The sequence below is a fragment of the Perognathus longimembris genome, chromosome 4 (genome assembly GCF_023159225.1).
Source record: "Perognathus longimembris pacificus isolate PPM17 chromosome 4, ASM2315922v1, whole genome shotgun sequence".
NCBI classification, from domain to species: domain Eukaryota; kingdom Metazoa; phylum Chordata; class Mammalia; order Rodentia; family Heteromyidae; genus Perognathus; species Perognathus longimembris.
The window spans coordinates 67,873,966-67,896,793 of record NC_063164.1 but is presented as its reverse complement, the minus strand read 5'-3'; the positions used below and the strand labels follow the sequence as shown (position 1 = coordinate 67,896,793).

At 35.0% G+C, this 22,828-nt stretch overlaps 1 protein-coding gene across 8 annotated transcripts in view; it reads right to left on the bottom strand.

The window, feature by feature from the left end:
- Window positions 1–2,176: 2,176 nt before the first annotated feature.
- Window positions 2,177–22,828, bottom strand: part of Prpf40a (pre-mRNA processing factor 40 homolog A) — a 59,695-nt gene continuing 39,043 nt past the window's right edge. For 4 of the 8 annotated variants that reach the window (XM_048345462.1, XM_048345460.1, XM_048345467.1 and 1 more), the window contains 17 exons: window positions 22,113–22,475; window positions 17,964–18,072; window positions 17,226–17,290; window positions 16,792–16,956; window positions 15,840–15,948; window positions 14,614–14,764; window positions 13,480–13,613; window positions 8,562–8,676; window positions 8,299–8,402; window positions 8,087–8,203; window positions 7,681–7,818; window positions 7,283–7,378; window positions 5,875–5,961; window positions 5,703–5,799; window positions 5,556–5,617; window positions 4,677–4,808; window positions 2,177–3,218 (listed from right to left, as the gene is read on the bottom strand). In XM_048345462.1, the coding sequence (XP_048201419.1) occupies window positions 3,126–3,218; window positions 4,677–4,808; window positions 5,556–5,617; window positions 5,703–5,799; window positions 5,875–5,961; window positions 7,283–7,378; window positions 7,681–7,818; window positions 8,087–8,203; window positions 8,299–8,402; window positions 8,562–8,676; window positions 13,480–13,613; window positions 14,614–14,764; window positions 15,840–15,948; window positions 16,792–16,956; window positions 17,226–17,290; window positions 17,964–18,072; window positions 22,113–22,475 (2,137 nt within the window). In that variant the 3' untranslated portion in view covers window positions 2,177–3,125. The remainder of the gene's footprint in view (window positions 3,219–4,676; window positions 4,809–5,555; window positions 5,618–5,702; window positions 5,800–5,874; window positions 5,962–7,282; window positions 7,379–7,680; window positions 7,819–8,086; window positions 8,204–8,298; window positions 8,403–8,561; window positions 8,677–13,479; window positions 13,614–14,613; window positions 14,765–15,839; window positions 15,949–16,791; window positions 16,957–17,225; window positions 17,291–17,963; window positions 18,073–22,112; window positions 22,476–22,828) is intronic. The other 4 variants (XM_048345461.1, XM_048345464.1, XM_048345468.1 and 1 more) reach the window with 1 other exon arrangement.

Sequence of the window (22,828 nt, the reverse complement as noted above, 5' to 3'; positions counted from 1 at the left end):
TGCTATAGGCCATGATCTGAAGTATAAAAATTGAGAATATAAACATTTTAGGACTCAGTTCCATAAAAATAAATGATATCTCGTCTTTACGTAAAATGAGTGTAATTTAACCTAGAGAATGAATTAAAATTTACTCAGTAGTTAGAGGTAAATTTCCCAATGAGGGGGAATTCTCAGATTTAAGGAAGGAATTTACTTCATTGTTTTCATTTCTAAAAGAAATAGTTTGGAAATGCGCTTTAATTTTTAAATTTACATTCAAATTATAGACAAATATTTTATGAATTATAAAAAAGAAAGACATTATCACTTTTCCCTATGTACTACCTGATTAGAAACATATAAGCCTTAAAAATTCTTTTCAGTTTCCCTTCTCTGAATGCCACAATAAGTGGCTGCTTAGCACTTTTAGCACTTAAATAATAGAGTAAAACCAGGAGCATTTATGCAAATGTTTAGCATATAATAACGGAAGCTAATACATACATCAAGACCATGAGAACTTCTAGACAAATGAAGAGGACATTGTAGGAGGTTTTAGTTGCTGTGTCTACCAATAGGAACGGAATGCTTCAAAGTAGGATAGGTCTTTTTTATGTTGGAATTGTTCACTTATGAAGTCAAAAGATGAAAGCTGTGATACTGTTTTACAGATATAAAAATTTTAATGTTGAAAGTATGATTCCATTTCTAAAATATAGTAATGCTGAAAATTATCCTTTATACCTAATTGGCTAAATTATCTACTTATTCAATTTTCAGCCATAGAAATTATGGACTGGGGGGAAAATATTAAAGATTTGACTTTGATATAACAGTCTAATAGATCTAATCTAATCTCATCCTTCCATTAACATTAGCGATACTCAGGGATGATAAACCTTCAAAATTTCTTAAGACTCTTGGAATAAATGTAAAAATCCCTTTTATGTAAAATGTAAAGAAACACTTTCCTATCGAAACACATGTTCAATACTAACAGAAGATTACAAGGTATTTCAGTGTTTTCTAAACTGAAGATTTACAATCTTTCAAATTGAAATATTCATAGAAAATTACTAGTTTAGTCAAATCTTCCCATCACCCCTGCCTTCAGACAATGTTACCTTTCTGGCAATTAAGGTGGGACAGGACTACGCTCACTTCATTTGCAAGGATGCTGCACTGGAGTTGCCCTTTGCTTGCTACTTTTGTTTTTCAGGCAAAATAATGTGCACAGGTAAACTATAAGAATTCTGTTTTAAGGACATGCTAAAACACATCAATAGCTTTTTATTTAAATAGAAAAATCAAAACTTTGAAGTTGTATTTTTAAAATCATCATGGAAGTAATTAAAACAATGCTTTACAGACTGTAAGTTGTTTTGTGAAACATCACTAGTGTATCTACCAATACTTTTATCACTGATTCCCAAGTCATTTGACATGATTAGCAATCCTCACTATCACAGGACCTGTAAAAACGTCAAGGTATTTCTGTTGCCATCTTTGATACTTTGACTAAACTACAGTAAGAAACTAGTTACAAGTCATTTAATTACTTCACATTTTCTCACTTTCTACAAATTTATGTCATGTTTTATAGCAGAAAAATGACATAAAAGTAAGTAGTTTTCTATTTCTTCCTTTTTGAGTCTTTGAATAGTGATAGATTTAATTCAAACACTAGGCAGGGTGGGAAGAAAGTTGCCCTGATCTGTACCAAGGTATCTTTTTTTTTTTTTTTTTACTTCTTCCAAACTCATCAAAATGGTTCTGGGAACCTTCTAAATCTCAATTATAACTATACAATATGGAAGTGCCCAAATGAACAAATACCCAAGATAATACCAAAGATGAAAGTGCTAGTTTACTTAAAGCAACAAAACTCCTGCACTGAAGGAAAATAGTATAAATTACATAACTAACCTTTGAAAGTTAGCATGTAAAGAGTATGCAAACTTTAAATCATTCTTTGCCTCTCCAAATAAATATTCCATAGGAAATGTATAGGTGAGTAACAAATTTACGGACCTCAAATGCATTGATATATACAGTATCTTAAATACTGAAAAAGGTAAAGTAAACTAAGCTATTAGGAGTAAGATGAAGCAAAATTTCAGTGATTTAATGTCTTTTAAAATGATCATACAATTTCCTTAGAACTGAGCACTTTAAGTAGAAATAAATACTAGTACACACTAGAAGAGAAGGTTTAATAATTGATAAAAATGTACAAAAATATTCAAATCAGAAATGCGTTAGAATGTGTACCATTGAAGTCAATACTTCTCAGTAAGTAGGGAAGATCAGACCTCTTTAATGGAAAAAAAAAAGACTGGATTTAAAAAAAAATCAAGACAGTTGTTAAAGTGTTTTAGGTCAACATTGATTTTTTTTTCTTTCTTTTTGACAATACTTGAACTATCACTCAAAGTTCGGTGGCACATTCTTTAGTAGGTCCTTAAGGCAATATATCCCAACTAATGTACAATTTGATCTGATGTTAACTTTTTAAAACATCACCTCAAAATATATGCTCAAAATAATGCCCTCACAATAACCTTTTTAAAATGTAGTCTGATGTTTCATAAAAAATAATGGTGGCTTTATTACAGTAGCGCTTGTTAGCACCACTAATAACTACCATATTTCCATCAAAAACACCTATTTCTTAGGAGCTCATCACAGGAGATCACATTGGCTTTAACCAGTTGGGTAATGCACAAAAAAGCAGTTTTATCAGTTGCTGGTGCTTTTTTTGTACTACGTTATTAAAAATTTTTTCATTTTATCTTCAAAATCCAACTTGTATAAAGTAAATCAAATACCTCATGACTTAGGCTTTAGAACAAAGTAGAGACATCTGCAGTTATCAGTAAATTGCCACCTTTAATCCATCCTGCAGTGCCCTATGAAAGGGTCATAGAAAGACAGTTATGACCACAGGAAAATATGATTCTTGATACAGAATCATGTTATTTTCAATTTCCTTTGCTTCTATAAAGTCCACAATAACAATACTTAAATGCACTTCTTTTTTCCTGTGATACAATTAAAACCCAGTGTTACTTAAATTGAACTTAAAATAGAGTCCCTGGTCAGAATTTGACTTTAAATCATACTATAAACATATTTGGTATAATTTATTGATCATCGTCCAGTTGCTCCAAAAGGGTTCTTCGGCGTTTTTCTAGTTCCCCTTCACTCAGTTCACTGCCAGAAGTATCCCAATTACCCTGAAAAGACATTGAAGATAACCATAATTAAAAAATAATAAATAAAAGCTATGGTCTATATGGATCCTCTTCCATAAAGTTTAACTTGACCTCTTCCCTAAAAGCCACACACAGCTTCTTCACCTTAAGTACTTATTTGTTGTATTAGAGGAATTAATTAACTAAGAAAAGGATTTTTGATGTAATGTTACTTTCCCTTTATACTAATACATAAACCAAGATGAATGGTTCACTCTACTGGGTTTATTTTTCTTTCCTTTTTACAGAACTGAATCTCTATGGTAGTTAATAGAGGCCAGGTATTCCGCTCCTAGGTGAGATATAGTCCTTGCTATTTTACAGATTCACTGTGATCCTATAAAAATCAAAGCAGTATACTCTAAGTATTCTGACTCTCAATTTTTGTATAAATACAGAATATCGTGGAGCAGGATAAAATTTAGGCTAAAAAAACCCCCCAAAACCTCAAGCAATAATACTGTATTAATCATCTTCTGCTCTACAGCAACAAAATGGGAATGAGGGCTTTTCCACAGTTCATCCTTTCCATTTATGATTCATAAGCGTAATTCCTTTTAAATCACACATATATACAAGGAACCGTCAAACTTAAGAAGGTTTGCATTATTGAATGCTATTTTTCTCACATATTTATACATATGTACATATACACATATGCATGTGTGTATGTGTGTGTATAGTAAGAACCTAAAGACCAATGATATTAGAATACTAATTTTGGCTTATATTTTTTTCCTATTCCTTTGTTCCCACCCTTTCTCCAACAATCACCATGTGAAAAAGCTGTCAGAATAGGATTACTAACAATAACGACTATAGGCACTTGAAGTTGAATTTCCTAAACTTTATAGTCCTTAAACAATCATATAACAAAAAAATTAGGAATATCCAGTGGCACATCATAATGAGAATGTACTCATATTCTTTATGTTAAAAAATAGTGGGGCTGGGAATGTGGCTTAGTGGTAGAGTGCTTGCCTACCATGCATGAAGCCCTGGGTTCAATTCCTCAGTACCACATAAACAGAAAAAACTGGTACTAGCCTTGAGCAAAAAAAAGCTCAGGGACAGTGCCCAGGCCCCAAGTTCAAGCCACACAAGTGGCAAAAAAAAAAAAAAAAAAAAAAAAAAAAAAAAAAAAGTTATGGGATGCTAGAGGCTTGAGAAAAAGAGGCTCAGGGATAGTGCCCTGGCCCTGAGTTTAAGTCCCAGGACTGGAATGAATAAATATAAAATCCAAGAGACTTAAAGATCATTTGTGATAACTCTACTAAGAAATTACTTTATATGAGGAGCACTTAACAGAATTTGTTTTCTTCAATGTTCAATGGTGGAAGACCTGGAAACAGTCCACTCTTTAAATGACACCATGGTTTTAACATACTATCCATTTCTGCATTTTATAAAAACAGGGATGAAATAATTTTAAGCACTTACAGAATCCTTTCCAGTCTTTTTCTTAGGTGATTTGTGTTTTGATTCTGATCTTTGCCTAGTTCTCTCTTTTTCACTTTCCCGGTCTTTTTCCTTTTTATCCTTCTCTCTCTCAGTATCTGATTCAGGAGAGTCCTGTAAAAATAAAAAGCACCACGTTACCATTTTGACAAGTATATCATTCTATTAAAAAATCTGGAAATAGATCACACTTAATAGCATCCAAATATTTGGTTATGTGCTTGTAGAATGGTGAAATAAAATTTGAATGGCTAACTTCTGGAATGATGAGATTTCCCCCAAGATTCACTGAATAAGTAGCACGTAATATCCAATCCAGGCTTGTGGTGATACTCATTCTGTAAAAGCTCCTCATGAAATCTAATATACAAGCCAGGCACTGGTGGTTCACACCTATAATCCTAGTTACTCAGGGAGGCTGAGATCTGACGATCACAGTACGAAACTAGCCTGGGCAGGGAAGTCCATGAAACTTATCTCCAGTTAACTACAAGAAAACCGCAAGTAGAGCTGTGGCTCAAAATGGTAGAGTGCAAGCCTTGAGCAAAAGAGCCTGATCAGGGACAGAATCCAGATTCTTAATTTAAGCCCTTTGACAGGATGAATAAATAAATAAAATAAATTTGTAGACCAGGACTAGGAATCCTAAAAGTTATGTATTGTATAGTTGCTCAAAGTTCACCAAATCATTTAAATGGCACAAGTATAGGACTCCAAATGTTGGTACTCATCTGAATTGTTGGGACTATATAGTGTTGCATTAACAGAAGGTTCTAAGGTCACTGAGGAAGCTATGGGCAAAAGTGGATCTAACTATGAAAACGAAGGGCAACCTGAGTGAAAAATTAGAAGCTTGCTTACAGATTTATGTCTCCTCTTCTTGCTTTTCTTCTTGTGCTTTTTTGATTTCTTGTAACTTCTCTCTGAGGAGCAAAAAGGAAAATAACAAGTCTGACTATGAGGACTCATGTGTCAATGACGGTAAGTCAAGAAAACAAAAATGCTCACCAGACTCCGCACTCGAAGAGTGTTCAGAAGCGGAACGGGACTCTGATCGCTGTCTTTTTTTCTTTGAATGACTGTCGTCATCATCTGAATCTGACCCCTAAATATACAAATGTTTCCTTAAGAACAATGCAAACTCTACTTACTCATGGTGTCACTTAAGAAAGTTCCTTACCGATCGAGAGCGGGAGCGTTTCCTATGATGTTTCTTAGACTTTTTAGAGTGTTTCTTGTTCTTTGAATGATGATGCTGACATTCATGCTTATTGGAGCAAAGGAAAAAGAAACTGAGAATTTACATTAGCAGTGAAATGCAATGACATTCAGGCATGGTTTTTCAAACAAGTTGGCTGGCTCTTGTTAAACCATAAGATACAAATTATTTTCTATTTTATAAAAAAAAATTTTTTTTTGAGTTACTAGAAATTGAACTTAGGGACTGTGACAGCTAGGCAAATGTGCAGTATGTCTAGCCATGTTGTTTTAGGTTTTCACCAAGTTTTTGTCTGGAGCTGATATCAGACAGAGATACTTTTAGTTATGCCTCCTGAATATTGGAGGATTATAGAAACATGCTCAAGGCCTAGCTCATATTGTTGAGATAGGGGTCTCCTATTTTGCTCAGGATGGCCATAAATCATGATCCTTCCAGTCTTTGCCTTCCAAGTAGCTAGAATTAACAACGAAATAACAAGTGTTGAGTCACTGTGTCCAGCAAGAAAAATTTAGATTAAGGAGTCAAGATATATGCCTGACAAGCTGCTGAGTCTCTAAAACAATGAAACAAGAATTCTGTTTAGAGATCCCAACCAATCTTGTAGATTTGTTTCAATTGATAATAGTTTCTACAGAAATAAACCATGCCATGCTACCCAAGATATACTATATTTGCACAGGAGCAATGGATTTTAGAAAATATACTTGAGTTTATAGTCTAGGCTTTGTACTTTCTAGGTTGGTTCTCTACAACTTTAGGTCTTCAGCCTTGACCCTCACCGGTTATTTATTTTTATTTTTTGGCCAGTCCTGGGCCTTGGACTCAGGGCCTGAGCACTGTCCCTGGCTTCTTCCCGCTCAAGGCTAGCACTCTGCCACTTGAGCCACAGCGCCGCTTCTGGCCGTTTTCTGTATATGTGGTGCTGGGGAATCAAACCTAGGGCCTCGTGTATCCGAGGCAGGCACTCTTGCCACTAGGCTATATCCCCAGCCCCCTCACTGGTTATTTTTGAGATAGGGCTTGTTTTCTGTCTGGACTTCCCCTGAATCAGATTACTTTTGGCTTCCAATGGGTTACTAGAATCACAGGTGCACACCACTGCATACAGCCATGGCTATGGAGTCTCTGCCTTATGGACATTCTGAGTTGGTACTGTGACCTCAATCTTAGACTTTGGATGGCTTCACATGCCACCATGCTCAACTATGGAGTAAGGAGCGTTGTGAACTTTTCTACTTGGGGTGACCTCAAATCATCATTGTCCCTATTATAAGACTTCCAAGATAGCTAGGATTACAAGGCTAAACCATCTAGCAACTTTTGCTTTTTTAACTTATATTTTAACCAGTTATGAGAAAAAAATTACCTCAAGTACATGCATAAAGTCTTTAAATATTCTCTTTCTTTCAGATTCTAGAGTTATGTCTTCAAATGCTGGCTCTTTTACAAATCTCTCCCGGATCTAGAAATTTAAGGTATGGTATACATAGAAATAAACAAACACATCAATATACCTAAAAGAAATCATATCAGTAAATGAAAACTGTGATAAACCCATCTCCTTAAAGGGCATTATTTTCCACCAAGTCATTTTTAACAAATACTCCTTAACAGTTTCAGTGGATATACTTTTGGTATATATACCTAATAGACTTTTTGTATACTATAAATATACTTAATGTTTCTACAAATATTTTAAGCTTTGTTCTGTGGATTTTTCCTGTACACAATAGTTAATTACAGAAAATTTACAAATAGACATACATCTTCCCAGACAGCATCCAACTCTATTGGAGGAGTAGCTTGTTTCAACATGCTCTTGAATGCAGATTCTTTTCTTTTCATTTTCCGAGCCTCCTCTTTTTCTCGTTCACGTTCTCGGGCCTCTGCCTTTTCCAGTAACTATTAGAAAATCACATTTAATCAGTTACAATTATATAATCTTTGTTTAGAAGAATCCCCACATCTTGTATAACTAGAGTAATTTGTCAATTAATTGAGCCAAGGAAACTGTACATAGGGCATTATTTTCTTTCACCATACCTGTAAGACTTCATATTATATTCATATCCCCTTATCCTAGTAGTCTACAATGTACATAACTTAGCTGAATAAACTCCTAACTAACTGTAGCATTAAAATAGCTTTTTTTTTCTGGTAACAAACTTACACTATTGAAAGCCAATTTGATATTTCCAGCATCCAAAGTCGTTGATCTTTTAGTTGAACTGATTATTGCCACAAAATCTTCAAAAGTAGTATTTACTTCAACTACAAATCCTTTATCCTAAAATCCAGAAATCTTGTTATAAATAACACATAAATAGGAAGAAATAAGGAAAAATTTTTGAGTAAAATATATTAATAGGTGTCCTTATTTACCTTTAGAATGTCTTTTATTATCTTTTTTTCATCATGATAACGTGCTTTAAGATCCTCAACATAAAACTTGAAAAGATCAAGTGCTGTTGATCCTAATGAAAAAACTAAAGAAGTCAAAAGCTAGCTCTAACCAAAGAGCTGCAATTACTTTTTTTTGTTTATAAAACAAACATAAAACATCCTCCCCGCCAACACAACTAACTACCCCTCTGCCCATTTCAACTACCACCGAAAGTGTAAGTTTGGAGAGAAAAGAATCTCACCAGGCTGACCAAGCATATTAGTGAATCTAATGTCAGAACTAATAGTCGGATACAATTCCATCCAAGATGACATAGAATGTAGTTGTCCATGTTCATGTAATTCATCTAAAAATATCTGGGGAAAAAGTAAATTTGAAAAGTTACCTTTAAGCACATAAGAATTAAGTACAACATAAAAATACATTAAATACACAGCAACATTTGAATAGTTGAAAAGACAGAATAGTTATTCTACCAATGTTAACTAAATATGTTTAGGTACAAAGAGTACTGGTTGATAAAAATAAAAACTGTTCTAGAAAAACATATAACACATACATATAACACAATGATTCAAAATTTGGGCATTAGCTAACTTAAGTAAAACTAAAAAATAATATGTATGTTTCTTACAAAATACATTTCTGATTTTTAAATCTTGTCTAAGCCATATTTTAGTTATTTTACACTTAAAATCTAAAGGTGTTTGTTTAACAGATGCTTGCCTCTAACATGAGGCTGCATATTTCCCCCAAAGTAGGCAGAAGAGCAAGTGTTTAAAACCCATTATCTAATTTCAAAACTATTTCCTTTATTTCAAATTACTATTATACCTTATATGTAAGTCAATTTTTTGAAAAAGTTGTTCTACTTTCCCCTTCCTCTGCTTACTTATTGTTAACTTTCAGAGCAACATATTAGACCTTTTACCAACATCAATTTCTATAGTGCCTATTTGCCCCAATCCTTAGTTTCTAAAGTAACTACTGCCCACAATTTTCTTCTTCAAATATAGTAACACTAAATGTAGCTTCTAAGCATAAGTAGTGGCTAAACTGAACTATGTGTCTTAAATATAATACACAATGATTTCTCAAAAATTAGTACAAGAACTCCCAATCTTAAAAAATATTGATGTTAAAATTTTACATTTTACATTTCTACAGTTCTACATTTTAGATATCCCAGGAGGACCAGATGACAAGTTCACTAAAAATGATCAAGTTAGAGCTAGTGGTTTATGCCCGTAATCCTAGCTACTCAGGAGGCTGACACCTGAGGATCATCATTCCAAGTTATCCCAGGCAGGAAAAGAGACTCTTCTTTTTCTTCTTTTTTTGCCAGTCCCAGAGCTTGAACACAGGGCCTGAGCACTGTCCCTGGCTTCTTTTTGCTCAAGGGTAGCACTCTACCACTTGAGCCACAGCGCCCCTTCTGGCTTTTTTTTTTTTTTTTTTTTAATATTCGTGGTGCTGAGGAATCAAACTCAGGGCTTCATGTATAAGAGGCAAGCACTTTAACCCTAGGCCATAGTCCCAGCCCAAAAAAGAGACTTATCTCCAACGAACCACCATAAAACTGGAAGTGGAGCTATGGCAACAAGTGGCAAAGCACTAGCCTTGAGCAAAAGCGCTCTGGGACTGCGCCCAGTCCAGGCCCTTAGTTCAAGCCCCACAACGCCCCCCCCCCCCCAGTTAAAATTGCCTATATATGCAATATACCTTTTTTTTTTAAAGCTACCTTAAAGAGTAACACCAGCTACCCAAAACTGCCTTTCTCTTCAAATAAGAACATGTTCACATGTTGTCACCAGTTTCTCTAACTTACTAACATGCTTTTGACCTTTAAAACAGTTTAGGAATTATCTTCAGGGATCTTAGAATCTGCCCCTATTCTATCTACTTAGAATTTGTATTACATCCAGGGACGTACATCCTTGTGATTTTTCTGTTTTAGGGGTAATGGTAGACTCACACATTTTAAGGCATTTGGCAGCATCATTAGTCTCTATACACAAAATGCCAATAGCACCTTTCCCTCAAATGTGGCAATCAAAACTTTTTTTTCCTGGTTGAAAATCATCTTCTGACATCCTATTCAGTATTGACTTTTCTGTATCACCTTCCATCTTTTTAAAAATCATGTTGTTTTTTTCCACTAAATAACTTTTCTTTTTGTTGGTTGTGAGGCTTCAACTCAGGGCCTGAGCTTTTTCACTCAAGGCTAAAGCTCTACCATTATGAGCTACTGTGCCACTTCTGGTTTTCTGGTGGTTAAATGGAGATAAGTCTCATGGACTTTCCTGCCTAGGCTGGCTTAGAATGGCAATCCGTGAGCCTTAGCCGCCAGAGTAGCTAGTATTATAGGTGCAAGCTACTGACACCAGGCTTAAAGGATTCTTAACAACAATGAAAGTTCATAATTGGGATCTATCTCCCGAATTTGATGTACTAGGTCTGATATGAGTTTTAAGAGTTTGTCTTTCTAATAACTTCCTAGGCGATACTATTCTATGCATCTGAAAATCTTGCTCTGATGACAACTGCTATATCTCAGAATTCCATTTTGGCTTTTTGTACCATGTACTTCCCTAGTTCTCCTTTAAAGTCTTTAATTAATCTTTTCCATAACTTAACATTAAATCTGACCACTACCCTGGCTTATTTTTGCTCAAGGCTAGCACTCTGCCACTTGAGCCACAGCGTCACTTCTGGCCGTTTTCTGTATATGTGGTGCTGGGGAATCGAGCCCAGGGCTTCAAGTATACGAGGCAAGTGCTCTTGCCACTAGGCCATATCCCCAGCCCCTGACCACTAGTTTTTAAAATAAAAAGATCACCAATTTCTTTGCCACAGACATTATAAAAAAAGTGTTACCCACCTGGCCAATAAATATGTAATAAAAATAAATAAAAATGTAATAAGTGTTCAAGATAACCATTATTACTGAAAGATTTCTATTCCTTTTATTGTGTTTTCTTAATTTTGCTAAAATTGTAAATATACCTTTGAAAGGCAGAACAGCATAAAAACATCAGATTGATGAAAATCTCAATGTGACATGCTTTATGCTAACAGTAATCACAAACATAATAATCTGATTTAAAGCCATATTTAGAGTTAACTGAAGATCCATATGATGAGCTCTTCATTAAAGTTCTCCAATAACCCTGTTTCGGATATTCTACAGTGCTTAATATTTTATATTGACCACATTCTCATATTATATTACCTTTCATGTACCTCTTTATTTTAAACCATCGCTAATTTCAGATGTTCATAGATGGATTAAATCTCAAAGTTGAAGGAGAACATGATAATCCCTTAAAAAAATAATCTGATCTCTTTTTTTTTGTAAGATAGCTGCTTAAATAAAAAGTATGCTTTCCAGATGAAAACTGGTGACACACACGCTAATCATAGCTACTCAGGAGGATAAGACATGGAGGAAGTTGGTTTAAAGCCATGGCTCAAGACATAATAGAGAGTACCAACTGAGAAAGCAAGCTGAGAATGTGAGGCCTTCAGTTCAAGGCCTCATACCAGCACCAAAAACCAAACACCATCTTTCAACAAAACCAACCAACCAACCAACCATCACATGCCACCACAACAACCAAAACAAAAAACTTCCATTTCTCTAGCCTTTTATGCGACTGTGTGGCTAAAACTTCAAAAACTAAATATGAATAATAGAGGTGAACAAAACTTCTATAGTTTTGCTTTAAAAACAGAACTGTCCTTTCAAATGTCTAGATTAAAATGTGATCAACTATGTAGTCAGGACTCAGGTGATAGGTCACTAATTCTTAAAGTATGATTCCATCAGTATTAATATGATGTGGAAACTAAGAAGCGTAAAACATCAGATTCCACCGCAAATATGCTGAATCACATCAGGCATGAAATTCAATAATATATATTTTTAATAATCTTCCAAATGATCCTCTAGAAAACCATTAAGATAAAGAACTTATTAAAATAGTAAGTTTTAATGGAAAATGGACTAATAAAATCATGCCATCAATATGGTATTAAGATAATTAGTAACTTTTGACCTGGTAAGGAGAGAATTTTTTTAGGTGATTCTGATAGACATAAAAAATTAGAGAACCACTACCCTCAAGAATTAAAATATGCCTTACCTAGACCAAACAGTCTACTATTTTAAGAAAAAGATCCTGTGAGTCACTGACTTAGTTTTTATCCTTTAATGAAAGCCTCTAATCAAGAGGGCATGGTTTCAAATCCTAGCTCTATTACTCAGTAGTTGTTGAACTTGAGGTATTTACTTTACCTCTCCAAGTCTATTTATTTATCTTACCTATATGCATGGACAATATCTGTCCTTAAAAGGCTGTGATAAACAGATTACAGATGTAAAATATATAACAGTAATCAGTAAGTGGTAGTTGCAGTTGCAATTGTTATTGAAATGGGTAAATCCGGTAAGTAATGAAAAAATTCGTTGCTCTATAACATTTTAAATTACTGTTAATAAAAGGATCACTGGAGCTGGGTGCCAGTGGCTCACACCTATAGCCATAAGTATGTAGGATCCTGAAATCAAGGACTGCAGAAAGGTATAGCCCAAGCAGAAAGGCCCAACAGACTTTTCTGTCAAAACAAAACAAAAAGAAAACAGCAGGAAGTTGGGTTAGTGGCATGACACAAATGGTAGAATGTGCAAACTTGAGAAGTTGAACAAGTATAAGTAAGGGCCAGAGTTCAAACCTCACTCTGGAGATGGAAGGTAAAAAGTGATCAATGGGGATGAAAAAGAGCTACTGGCTAGACAACTTCTATATATAGTGTTGAAGAAATTATGCCCCACTCTCAACCTATGTATTTCCTATGTTCTCTGGAAACTACCCAATTAGTAATGACATGTCACATATATTTTGCTTCAATCATTCTGCATCTTATGTTTTCTTCAGCAAAAATCTTATTAATGTTCATCCTAATTGACATCTGCAAGTCTATGTTCCCCTGCCTAAAATGACTCCCTATGTAGATTAGTAACTAATCATTGAAATTACAGAGCTAAATGGGTACAGGTCCTTCACAAAGCTTACTAAGCCATTAGTATGTCTGTATTATTGTTCAAGCTCAATCACCATATTATAAAATTAAGCTAGAAATGAGTTTTTTTTTATTACCTGAAAAGATTCCCTATTTTTCCGCTGTCGCCTCCTTTCTCTCAGCAAACTCTTCTGTTTTTCTTCTTCTTCTTCCTTTTCTAAAGCTCTAATGTGTTCTTCAAAGCAAATTAATGCATCTTCTTTATCCATATCTAAAATAGTTTTCAGATAAAAGATTTAAGTTTAAAATATCAATAAGGAACATAGTTTGACTATATGAATTAACTCAGTACGGCTTTTCAGAGTAGTTAAGTATCAGTTTTGGGGAAAGTAACATAGAAGGGCTTGAGCTCCATGCCTCCCACAAGGCATTTGCTAGGGCTGCCACTCTACCAGCTGAGCCATATTTTTACTTACAGCCTTGTTCCCTGGCTAATTAGAGTGTAAGATTCTCTCCAGTATTTCTGCCTTGGCTGGCTTTGAACCTCAGTCCTCAGATTTCAGCCTCCAGATTAGCTAGGATTGTAAGCATGAGACACCAGTGCATGGCAATCATGTGTATCACTGTGTAACAATAAATTGGGTAAATTATGAGGTGATTTCATTATTGTGTGAACTGTGTGTATTTACGTAAATTTAGGCGGATATATCACCAGGGAATGTAATCTTATAGAGCCACCACTGATAAAACAGGGTATCATTAACTAAAACATCTGATAAGCAGTGTATTATTAACTAATACATCAATATGTAGTACCTAACTGTACAAAATTCTATGTCCCACCCAAAAGCACACTGAACCAAGGTTTTTAGAGAAGTGGTAAACAAAACAGCTATAATTTAAAAGGCAATTAGGGAAGCCAGGAAAAAAAAAAGGTACTTGAGAAAGCCTAATGTAAGGTAACCAAAATGTCACATGCTGGAAAGTGCTATGGTTGGGTCTCCAGCACATCTGTATAAAAGATTCTATACTGTCCCAGTAAGTCAACATAAGAAAGTGATGATATACGTATTCCAAGAATTTTCTGTTAAAGTTAACTTCAATTTCTGGAGAAATTTTTTTCTCTATTACCAATGAAAAAGAAATGATATGCAACAATTTTTCCAGAAATGAACAAACTACTGTGTAAAACTAATTTCATATCAAAACAATTCTGCATTACTGACGGACACTGCTTAATATCAAATTTCTTAATTAGTTATTAATCTTACTCTGTAACTCTTCATCTTCTGCAAAAGTTGGATTATCCATTAGATACTGCTGGGCTTCAGACCAAGTAGTAGAATAAGTTACATTAGCCATGTTGTCAAGGATGTTTTTTAAGGCTTCCCAATTCCTCTTTCGTAATTGCTTTGCTTGTTCCTACAACAAAAATATTAAATATGCCTTTTGAAGTTCAAAGAGACTAAGAAACTTGAATTACAATTATTGAAGATTTCTTTACATTTTAACTGATAAATTTTAAATGCTATGCATGGATTTAAGTATCAGTGTTCATGACTGTGTCTCTTGGTCCTAACTGAGAGACAGGGGGTAGGAGGGGAGGAAAAGAGAACAGGACATGGGGAGAGGGAAAGGAGGGAGAGGGAGGGGGAGGGAGAGAAGGAGAGAGAGGGAGAGAGCTAGAGCTAGAGCGAGCGCACTTAGTGTTTGAACTCAGGACTTTTGTACTTCCCTTAGCTTTTTTGTTTAAGGTTAGTGCTCTACTTGAACAGTAAATCCACTTCCAGCATTTTGCAAGTTAACTGGTAATAAAATCCTCATGGAGTTACCTGCCCAGGCTAGCTTTAAACCACACAGTCCTCCAATTTCAGCCTTCTGAATAGCTGGAATTACAAGTGAGTGCCACCAGCACCTCCCTAGCTAACATATCTTCTCTTTTTTTAAAACTGCTCTTTAAAGCTAGAATGCAAAAAACATATTTTGTTTTTCTTGGTTCTGAACTCCATAAGATTTTCTATCTACCACTATGAAGGAAAGACACAGTCTATAACCTGAGTTACTAAGTACAATCACATAACAGGTTAACTAGTAAGGTCTTACTTGCCTTCAAGTACATATACATACATACATATTTCATTTTACAAAAACCATATAACCATGTATGTTCTTTCAGATTTATTATCACTGCCAATGGACAATATACAATTTAATAGTATACCATACCATAAGGCATTATCCTGCAAGTTAAATCTCATAGGAACAGCTGCGCAGTACTGCCAGTTTTGTAACATAATCATGTGCTATAAGTATAAAGCCAAAAAAAGAGAAGTATCTGAAACCTAACAAGCCCAAAACAAGATTTTTAAGTATTTTTTAAAATTTTCAAATGAGTAGTATCAAGTGGTCAATTAACAAAAATGTTGGATATAAGAACACACACAGTACTTCTGATTGATGAAGATGAAAAGACTGATTTGTTTACGAACATTAATACCTTTTCTTTTTTTGACAGAAAGAACAAAACATCTTCATAGATTTCAAGACGATCACGTTCCGATATTGCATTCCAGACCTCCATCTCTCCAAACATTTGCTCTGCTTTCCTATTCAAAAAGAAATTGTTAAATTTCACTACATTGTTATTATTATTGCTAGTCCTGGTGGCCTGGAACTGTCCCTGAGCTTCTTTTTTGTTTGTTAATGAGGTACTGAGAAATCAAACCCAGGACTTCATGCATGCTAGAGAATCAACTCTACCATTAGGCCACATTCCCAGACACATTTTTATTGATTTTAAACTCAATCTAAAAGTACCATGTGAACAGTTGGTAAACTCTTCCTCTGCATGGCCAAGGATAATGAATAAACTCAGTGAAGGATTCAATGTGTTCTTAGAAATAAAAAATAAAATTCACATCGGGCAATGTTTTATCCTTGAGACTATTATTAACTAGAGTAGCTTACAGACTTTATCACGTTGCCAACAGACCTAAACTATATACTTTATAAAGGTATAAGAAGTTTAAGTAAATGAAATACGATTAAAATACCAGAGTTCTTCACTTAGACATTTCTGGAAGAGAAAAATAAAACAGAACACAGAGAATAATAATCTATTGAAAAAATTTTAATACTGAGTTACCCCCAAATTACACAGTAATCTTAAGAAAACTACATAAAAACCAGTATTCAAAATATACAACTACTAAGGAAATAGCCCCACAGATACAAAACATGTTTACAAGTGAAGGCAAACTTGATTACTAAATCCTAGTTAATAGATTAAGTTAAAAATTCTGCATAGACTTAACTACTGAGGTTTTTTTTGTAACCTATACCATTTACAATCATATAGACTTACTTGGTGTCATCATACTGTGGATAAGTCACCTGAAGAAAAGTATGACAAAAACCATAAGACACACATGTGTCATTAGAAGTCTTACTTGTATCTAGTTGTGGAAGTCATCTTCTCATGATTTTCAAGAAAACGCTGAAAAGATTCCTTGGCCTCTTTATATTTTGACCTTGCTTCTTCTTTCTCTTCTTTCTCTGTCTGTACTTTATAGGCATTAAAAGCTTGCTTCTTCTCACTCAACTTAGCTAAAGCACTAAAATTAGAAAAATATCACATATCATACAAGAGTAAAAAAATAAGGGTAGGAGAATCCAATATTAGTTCTTTGAACAAACAACTTAATGAATAAGTCAAGAAAATTCCTATAATTAAGAAATGGTTCCAAATAATCTTGGATTTTTGGTTTCTTATCACATATAACACAACTGAACTCATGGTACCCAAAATAAAAGATGTACCAGGGTAGTCCAAACTTTTCATTTTGATCTGCTCAAAGTAAAAATTTTAAAAAGGCTGTATTACCTGTATCGTGGATCATTAATGATCATTTTCATAGCTTGTTCCCAGGAAGCATTGGACGGTACTCGCTGCAAATTATTTAAATGAAAATTTCAAGTAAGGAAATGTCCACTAACAGGAAACAAACACTCATCCAACAATTTTTTTTAGATGAACCCACTCACTGATATAGGTAGTGATTGAAAACTTTATCTAAAATTTTAACTTTAATGTTTTCTGTAGACCAGATTAAATAATAAACAATGGATAAAAAGAAAATGCTTATATTAAGTATTAAGGTGGAAATATGCTTGTGAAGTACCTTGTTTAAATGTTCACAACTGTTCTTCAATAAAAACTAAGTTTTAAGCTGGGCGCTGGTGGCTCGGGCCTGTAATCCTAGCTGCTCAGGGGGCTGAGATCTCTGAGAACAGAATTCAAAGCCTGCCAGGGCAGAAAAGTCTAGGAGACCAGTATCTTCAAATAACCATTAGAAAACCAGAAGTGGAGCTGTGGCTCAAAGTAGTAGAGTAGTAGTACCCTTGAGCAAAAGAGCTCAGGAACAGCACCCAGGCCCCAAGTTCAAGCCCCATGACTGACCAAAAAAAACACCCCCAAACACCACAACAAAACAAAACGAAGTTTTATTTTTATTCATAGTGCCTGAGTTTAGCATTTTCAATAAAGGCATCAAAGTAATTAATAAACTAAAGCTTCATTTATTCAGTAATTATGTCATATTAAAATCTATAATTAAAATACCTTTTCTTTCAATAATTCTTTAAATGCTTGCTTTGCCTCCTCCTTTGTATTCCAAGTATATGTCTTTTTTGCAGGTTGGCTCTCCTCCTCTTCTTTTTTGGGAGTAAAACTACAAAGTGAAACATTTTATTCAGTGTGTGTGAGTGTGAGTATATATATATATATATATATATATATATATATATATATATGTATACATATACATATTTGCTTCACTTACAAAAATACCTTAACTGTTTAGGAAAAAAGTCCTATCTAAATCCCCAAAACAATTATCTGTTGAGAAATATATAAAGGCATAGTTTTCTAAAACTTCAGCTAGTAAGGCCCTGTATAAATGACAGTAAAATTTACAGATTAATATTTTTAAATAGCTTACATTTGGGTAGGTATCCATAAATATAGAATACAATCCATTAGCTGAATCCACATCACTGTCACTTTTGTAAATACCATTTTAATGGAACACAACTATGCTAATATACTTATGCTATCACAGCAGAAATAAATCACCTTGATGAGTACATAACATACAACCCCTCAAATTATTATTTATTTTGTGAATGTTTGTTAAACAGAGATCTCAAAAAGAATGAACAAGAATTAGCAATGGTATTTAATAGGGAGTGGGTCATTCTGAGTAATGAAAACAACATAAACAAAAATTTATATATCACACTTAAAAGAACAGAAAAGTACAATACTGATTGTAACAAAAATAAAAATGTCCTATCTTCTATATTAAATAACAGAAATTACAACTTTTGAAGATTCTGTTTGAGTCTGGTGGCTCATAAAATTGTAATGGGGAGAATCACAGATTGTGGCCAGTCTGGGCATAAATGTGTGAGACCCTTTTCACTCAATAGATGTACACAGTGGCATAAACCTGTCATCGTAGCTGCATGGGAAAAATAAATAGATCTTCTGCCAGATTAGCCTGAGCTCACAAATGGAAGCATAAAGGGCTGGGAGCGTGGCTCAAGTACGAGAGTGCTTACTACCAATGTGTAAGGCCCGGAATTCAACAGCAAAAACAAAAAATACATATAAAACTAACAGGTATAGCTGGGCATTGATGGCTCATGCCTAACTACTCTGAGATCTGAGGCTGAGATCTGAGGATTGTGGTTCAAAGGCCGCCAGGGAAGGACACTTATCTTCAATTAACCACCAGAAAACTGGAAGTGGAGCTATGGTTCCAAGTGGTAGAGCATTAGCCTTGAGCAAAAAAACCACCCAGGCCCTGAGTTCAAACCCAGGACCAAACAACAAAATAGCCCCATCAAAAAACCAAACCCCCAAACAAGAGGTATATACTGGGGGCTGGTGGCTCATGACTACTCAGGAGGCTGAGAGCTGAGTCTCGCCTTTTAAAGCCAGCCTGTGCAGAAAAGTGTGAAACTATCTTCAAGTAGCCACCGAAAAGCTAGAATAAAACTCAGGACTAGCACAAAAAATTCTAACAGCTATAGAACATCTATTTTACAGTAAATAAAAAATAAGAGTTCAGGGCTGGGGATATGGCCTAGTGGCAAGAGTGCCTGCCTCGGATACACGAGGCCCTAGGTTCGATTCCCCAGCACCACATATACGGAAAACGGCCAGAAGCGGCGCTGTGGCTCAAGTGGCAGAGTACTAGCCTTGAGCGGGAAGAAGCCAGGGACAGTGCTCAGGCCCTGAGTCCAAGGCCCAGGACTGGCGCAAAAAAAAAAAAAAAAAAAAAAAATAAGAGTTCATAACTTAAGACATTGTAAGAAAATTTCAGAATGGAAAATAAGAACATGTGGAAAGTTTAAAAATTAATATTCATAGCCTTTTGCATTCATGGATTCAAATCCAGGATTGAAAATATGCACACAAAAAAATCACATCTGTACTGAACATGTAGATTTTTGTCATTCCCTAAGCAATATAACAATTATTTACATAATTTACATATATATATAAATTTATGTTTATATACTATATATATATAGAGAGAGATGGAGATGATTTAAAGAACACAGGATGATATGCATTGCTTATATGCAATTACAGCACCAATTTCAGGTAAGGGACTTGAGCACTTGTAGGATTTAGTATTTAAAAAGATGTATTCCAGACAGCCTAAATGATAAGATTCCACCAGTGGAAACGTTAGATTACATACCTTTATCAAAGTGGAAGGCATTTGTAATGTAAGTTACTTTAATAAAAGTACATACATTTTAGATGTACACAAAAAAGCAGAAAGATACAAAACATTAACTTCACTTTTCATTCCTCCAAATGTACAATTTTTAAAAGTTCTAAACATCAAAAAGTTATAAAGCTCTTTTATGGGGCTGGGGATATAGCCTAGTGGCAAGAGTGCCTGCCTCGGATACACGAGGCCCTAGGTTCGATTCCCCAGCACCACATATACAGAAAACGGCCAGAAGCGGCGCTGTGGCTCAAGTGGCGGAGTGCTAGCCTTGAGCGGAAAGAAGCCAGGGACAGTGCTTAGGCCCTGAGTCCAAGGCCCAGGACTGGCCAAAAAAAAAAAAAAGTTATAAAGCTATTTTAGCTGTGAACAACTAATATAAGAAAAATAAAACAGTGAAGAATAGAGGGATGAAGGCAATCTCCTTATATTAAGATGGAGAGCTTCATTTGGATAAGATTAGAGTTAACTTTGTGTGTATGTGCTGGTCTTGGGGCTTAAAATCAAAGCCTGGACACTATTCCTGAGCTTTCCTGCTCAAACCTCTACCAACCTTGAGCCACAGTATCACTTCTGGCTTTTTGGTAATTAATTTGATATAGAATCTCATGGACGTTCCTATGTTCCAGGCTAGTTAGGCAGCCTCAATCCTTAGATCTCAGCCTCCTGAATAGCTAGAATTCCAGGTGTGAGGTACAGGCCCCTGGCTAGGATTAATTTTTTATATACAAAAATATCTTTAGGGGGCTGGGGATATGGCCTAGTGGCAAGAGTGCTTGCCTCGTATACATGAGGCCCTGGGTTCGATTCCCCAGCACCACATATACAGAAAACGGCCAGAAGTGACGCTGTGGCTCAAGTGGCAGAGTGCTAGCCTTGAGCAAAAAGAAGCCAGGGACAGTGCTCAGGCCCTGAATCCAAGCCCCAGGACTGGCCAAAAAAAAAAAACCAAAAAAGAAAAGTCTTTAGAGTCAAGAACTTCAGTTTGACTTCACTTTTTGTGGTTATACAGTGTTTAACCACATAAAATATTAATGAAGTACAGGGAGACATAAACACACCAACTATAAAAACTAAGAGATGTAATTTTTGTGTTAATACTAAATTAAAGATAGCTAAAAGTAATGTGACAATTTTCTCATGTTCTAGTAAAGTGCTATTTTTTTTTTGCCCACCTGATTTTTGCTTATGTGGTAGAAAAGTAACTTCAATTATTATTTTAACTTTTCTTTATTATGGCTGAGTGTCTTTGCATATACTTCTTGGACAACAATCTTTGTCTATAAATTGCCTTCTCTCACCTGTGACGCATTTTTCAAAGATGCTTATATTTCCTTAAATTTATTTGCAGGAAAAGAAAACAAAATAGCAACAATAATCAAAGGAAAAAGAAAAATTTCAGTCCTACTCTATTTAGCAAAACTTCCTCAATTTCTATAGCTGAACTTTGTTCAATCAACATCAAACTCTGGCACTTCCTATTAGAGCTGTGTTGAGCCATGAGATTAAAAATCTTTTTTTTTTTTTTAATGTGCCAGGTACTGTGGCTCATGCCTGTGATCCTAGCTACTCAGGAGTTTGAAATCTGGGAATTTCTCTTTAAGCCACACGTGAAGACTCTTAGCCCCAATTAACCAGAAATATGGAAGTGTATTTTTAACTTACTTTCATCTTGGATATGGTATTCAAATGATGTACCTTGACATACTGTACCTTTAAATTTGTACTCTAAAACCTATACCTATATTCAGCTCTACTTCCTAAAATTTAAGCAGACTAGTTTTACCAAAGTTTGGCAACATATATGACAGCCTCTTCTGAGGATGAATTTGAGGAATGTCATACCAGTCACCTGTCTAAAGACTAAGTTTGTCAACTGTTTACTTAAATACTATGTCCACTGACTAAACTGGAATTTTTGTAAGTCTGGTATTGATTTTCAGGAGAGAAATTACTATACTTACTCAGCTACAGTTTCTTGTTTTGATGTTTCTTCTCCAGTATTACTGGATACTTCAACACTAAGTTCTTGAATAGATGTAGTATTAGTAAGTTGTGTTTGTTCCTCAGTTGATATAGTCACTGTATTTTCATTATCTACTACAGTAGCAACAATAGAAGTAACTTCTGGCTCAGGAACAACCGGAACACTTCCCACAGTATTAGTAGAAGTGGAAGCATTGGCTGCAGCGGCTGCTGCTGCAGCTGCAGCGGCTGCAGCAACAACAGCTGCAGCTGCTTCGGCAGCAGCCATGGTGCTCATAGTGGTGGGAATTTCTGTTGTAGGAACTGGGGCTGTTGAGGCTGCAGTGCACTCCTCTTGTTTGCTATTAAAAAGAAAAAAAAACCTGTCATTTCATTTTTATCATTACAAAACTAAATAAGGTCAATTTTAAAATTAGCATAACATCAAATAGAGAATCAACTAAAAAAATCCAGTGATATTAAACTGCTAAGATACTAAAAAAAACCCCAAAACTCTATTACTTTGACCCTTTGGGGAGAGCTGGCACTATAGGTATGTACCAACACCACCAAACCCAGTTACTAATATTAACTTTAATTCACAATAAGCATTCATGCAAGAGTTTTCATCTCAAAAGCACAATAATTAAGTTTACAAAGTAATCCAACAGATTCTATGTCATGGTTACTGACATGCATTATAAGTTTCTCTAAG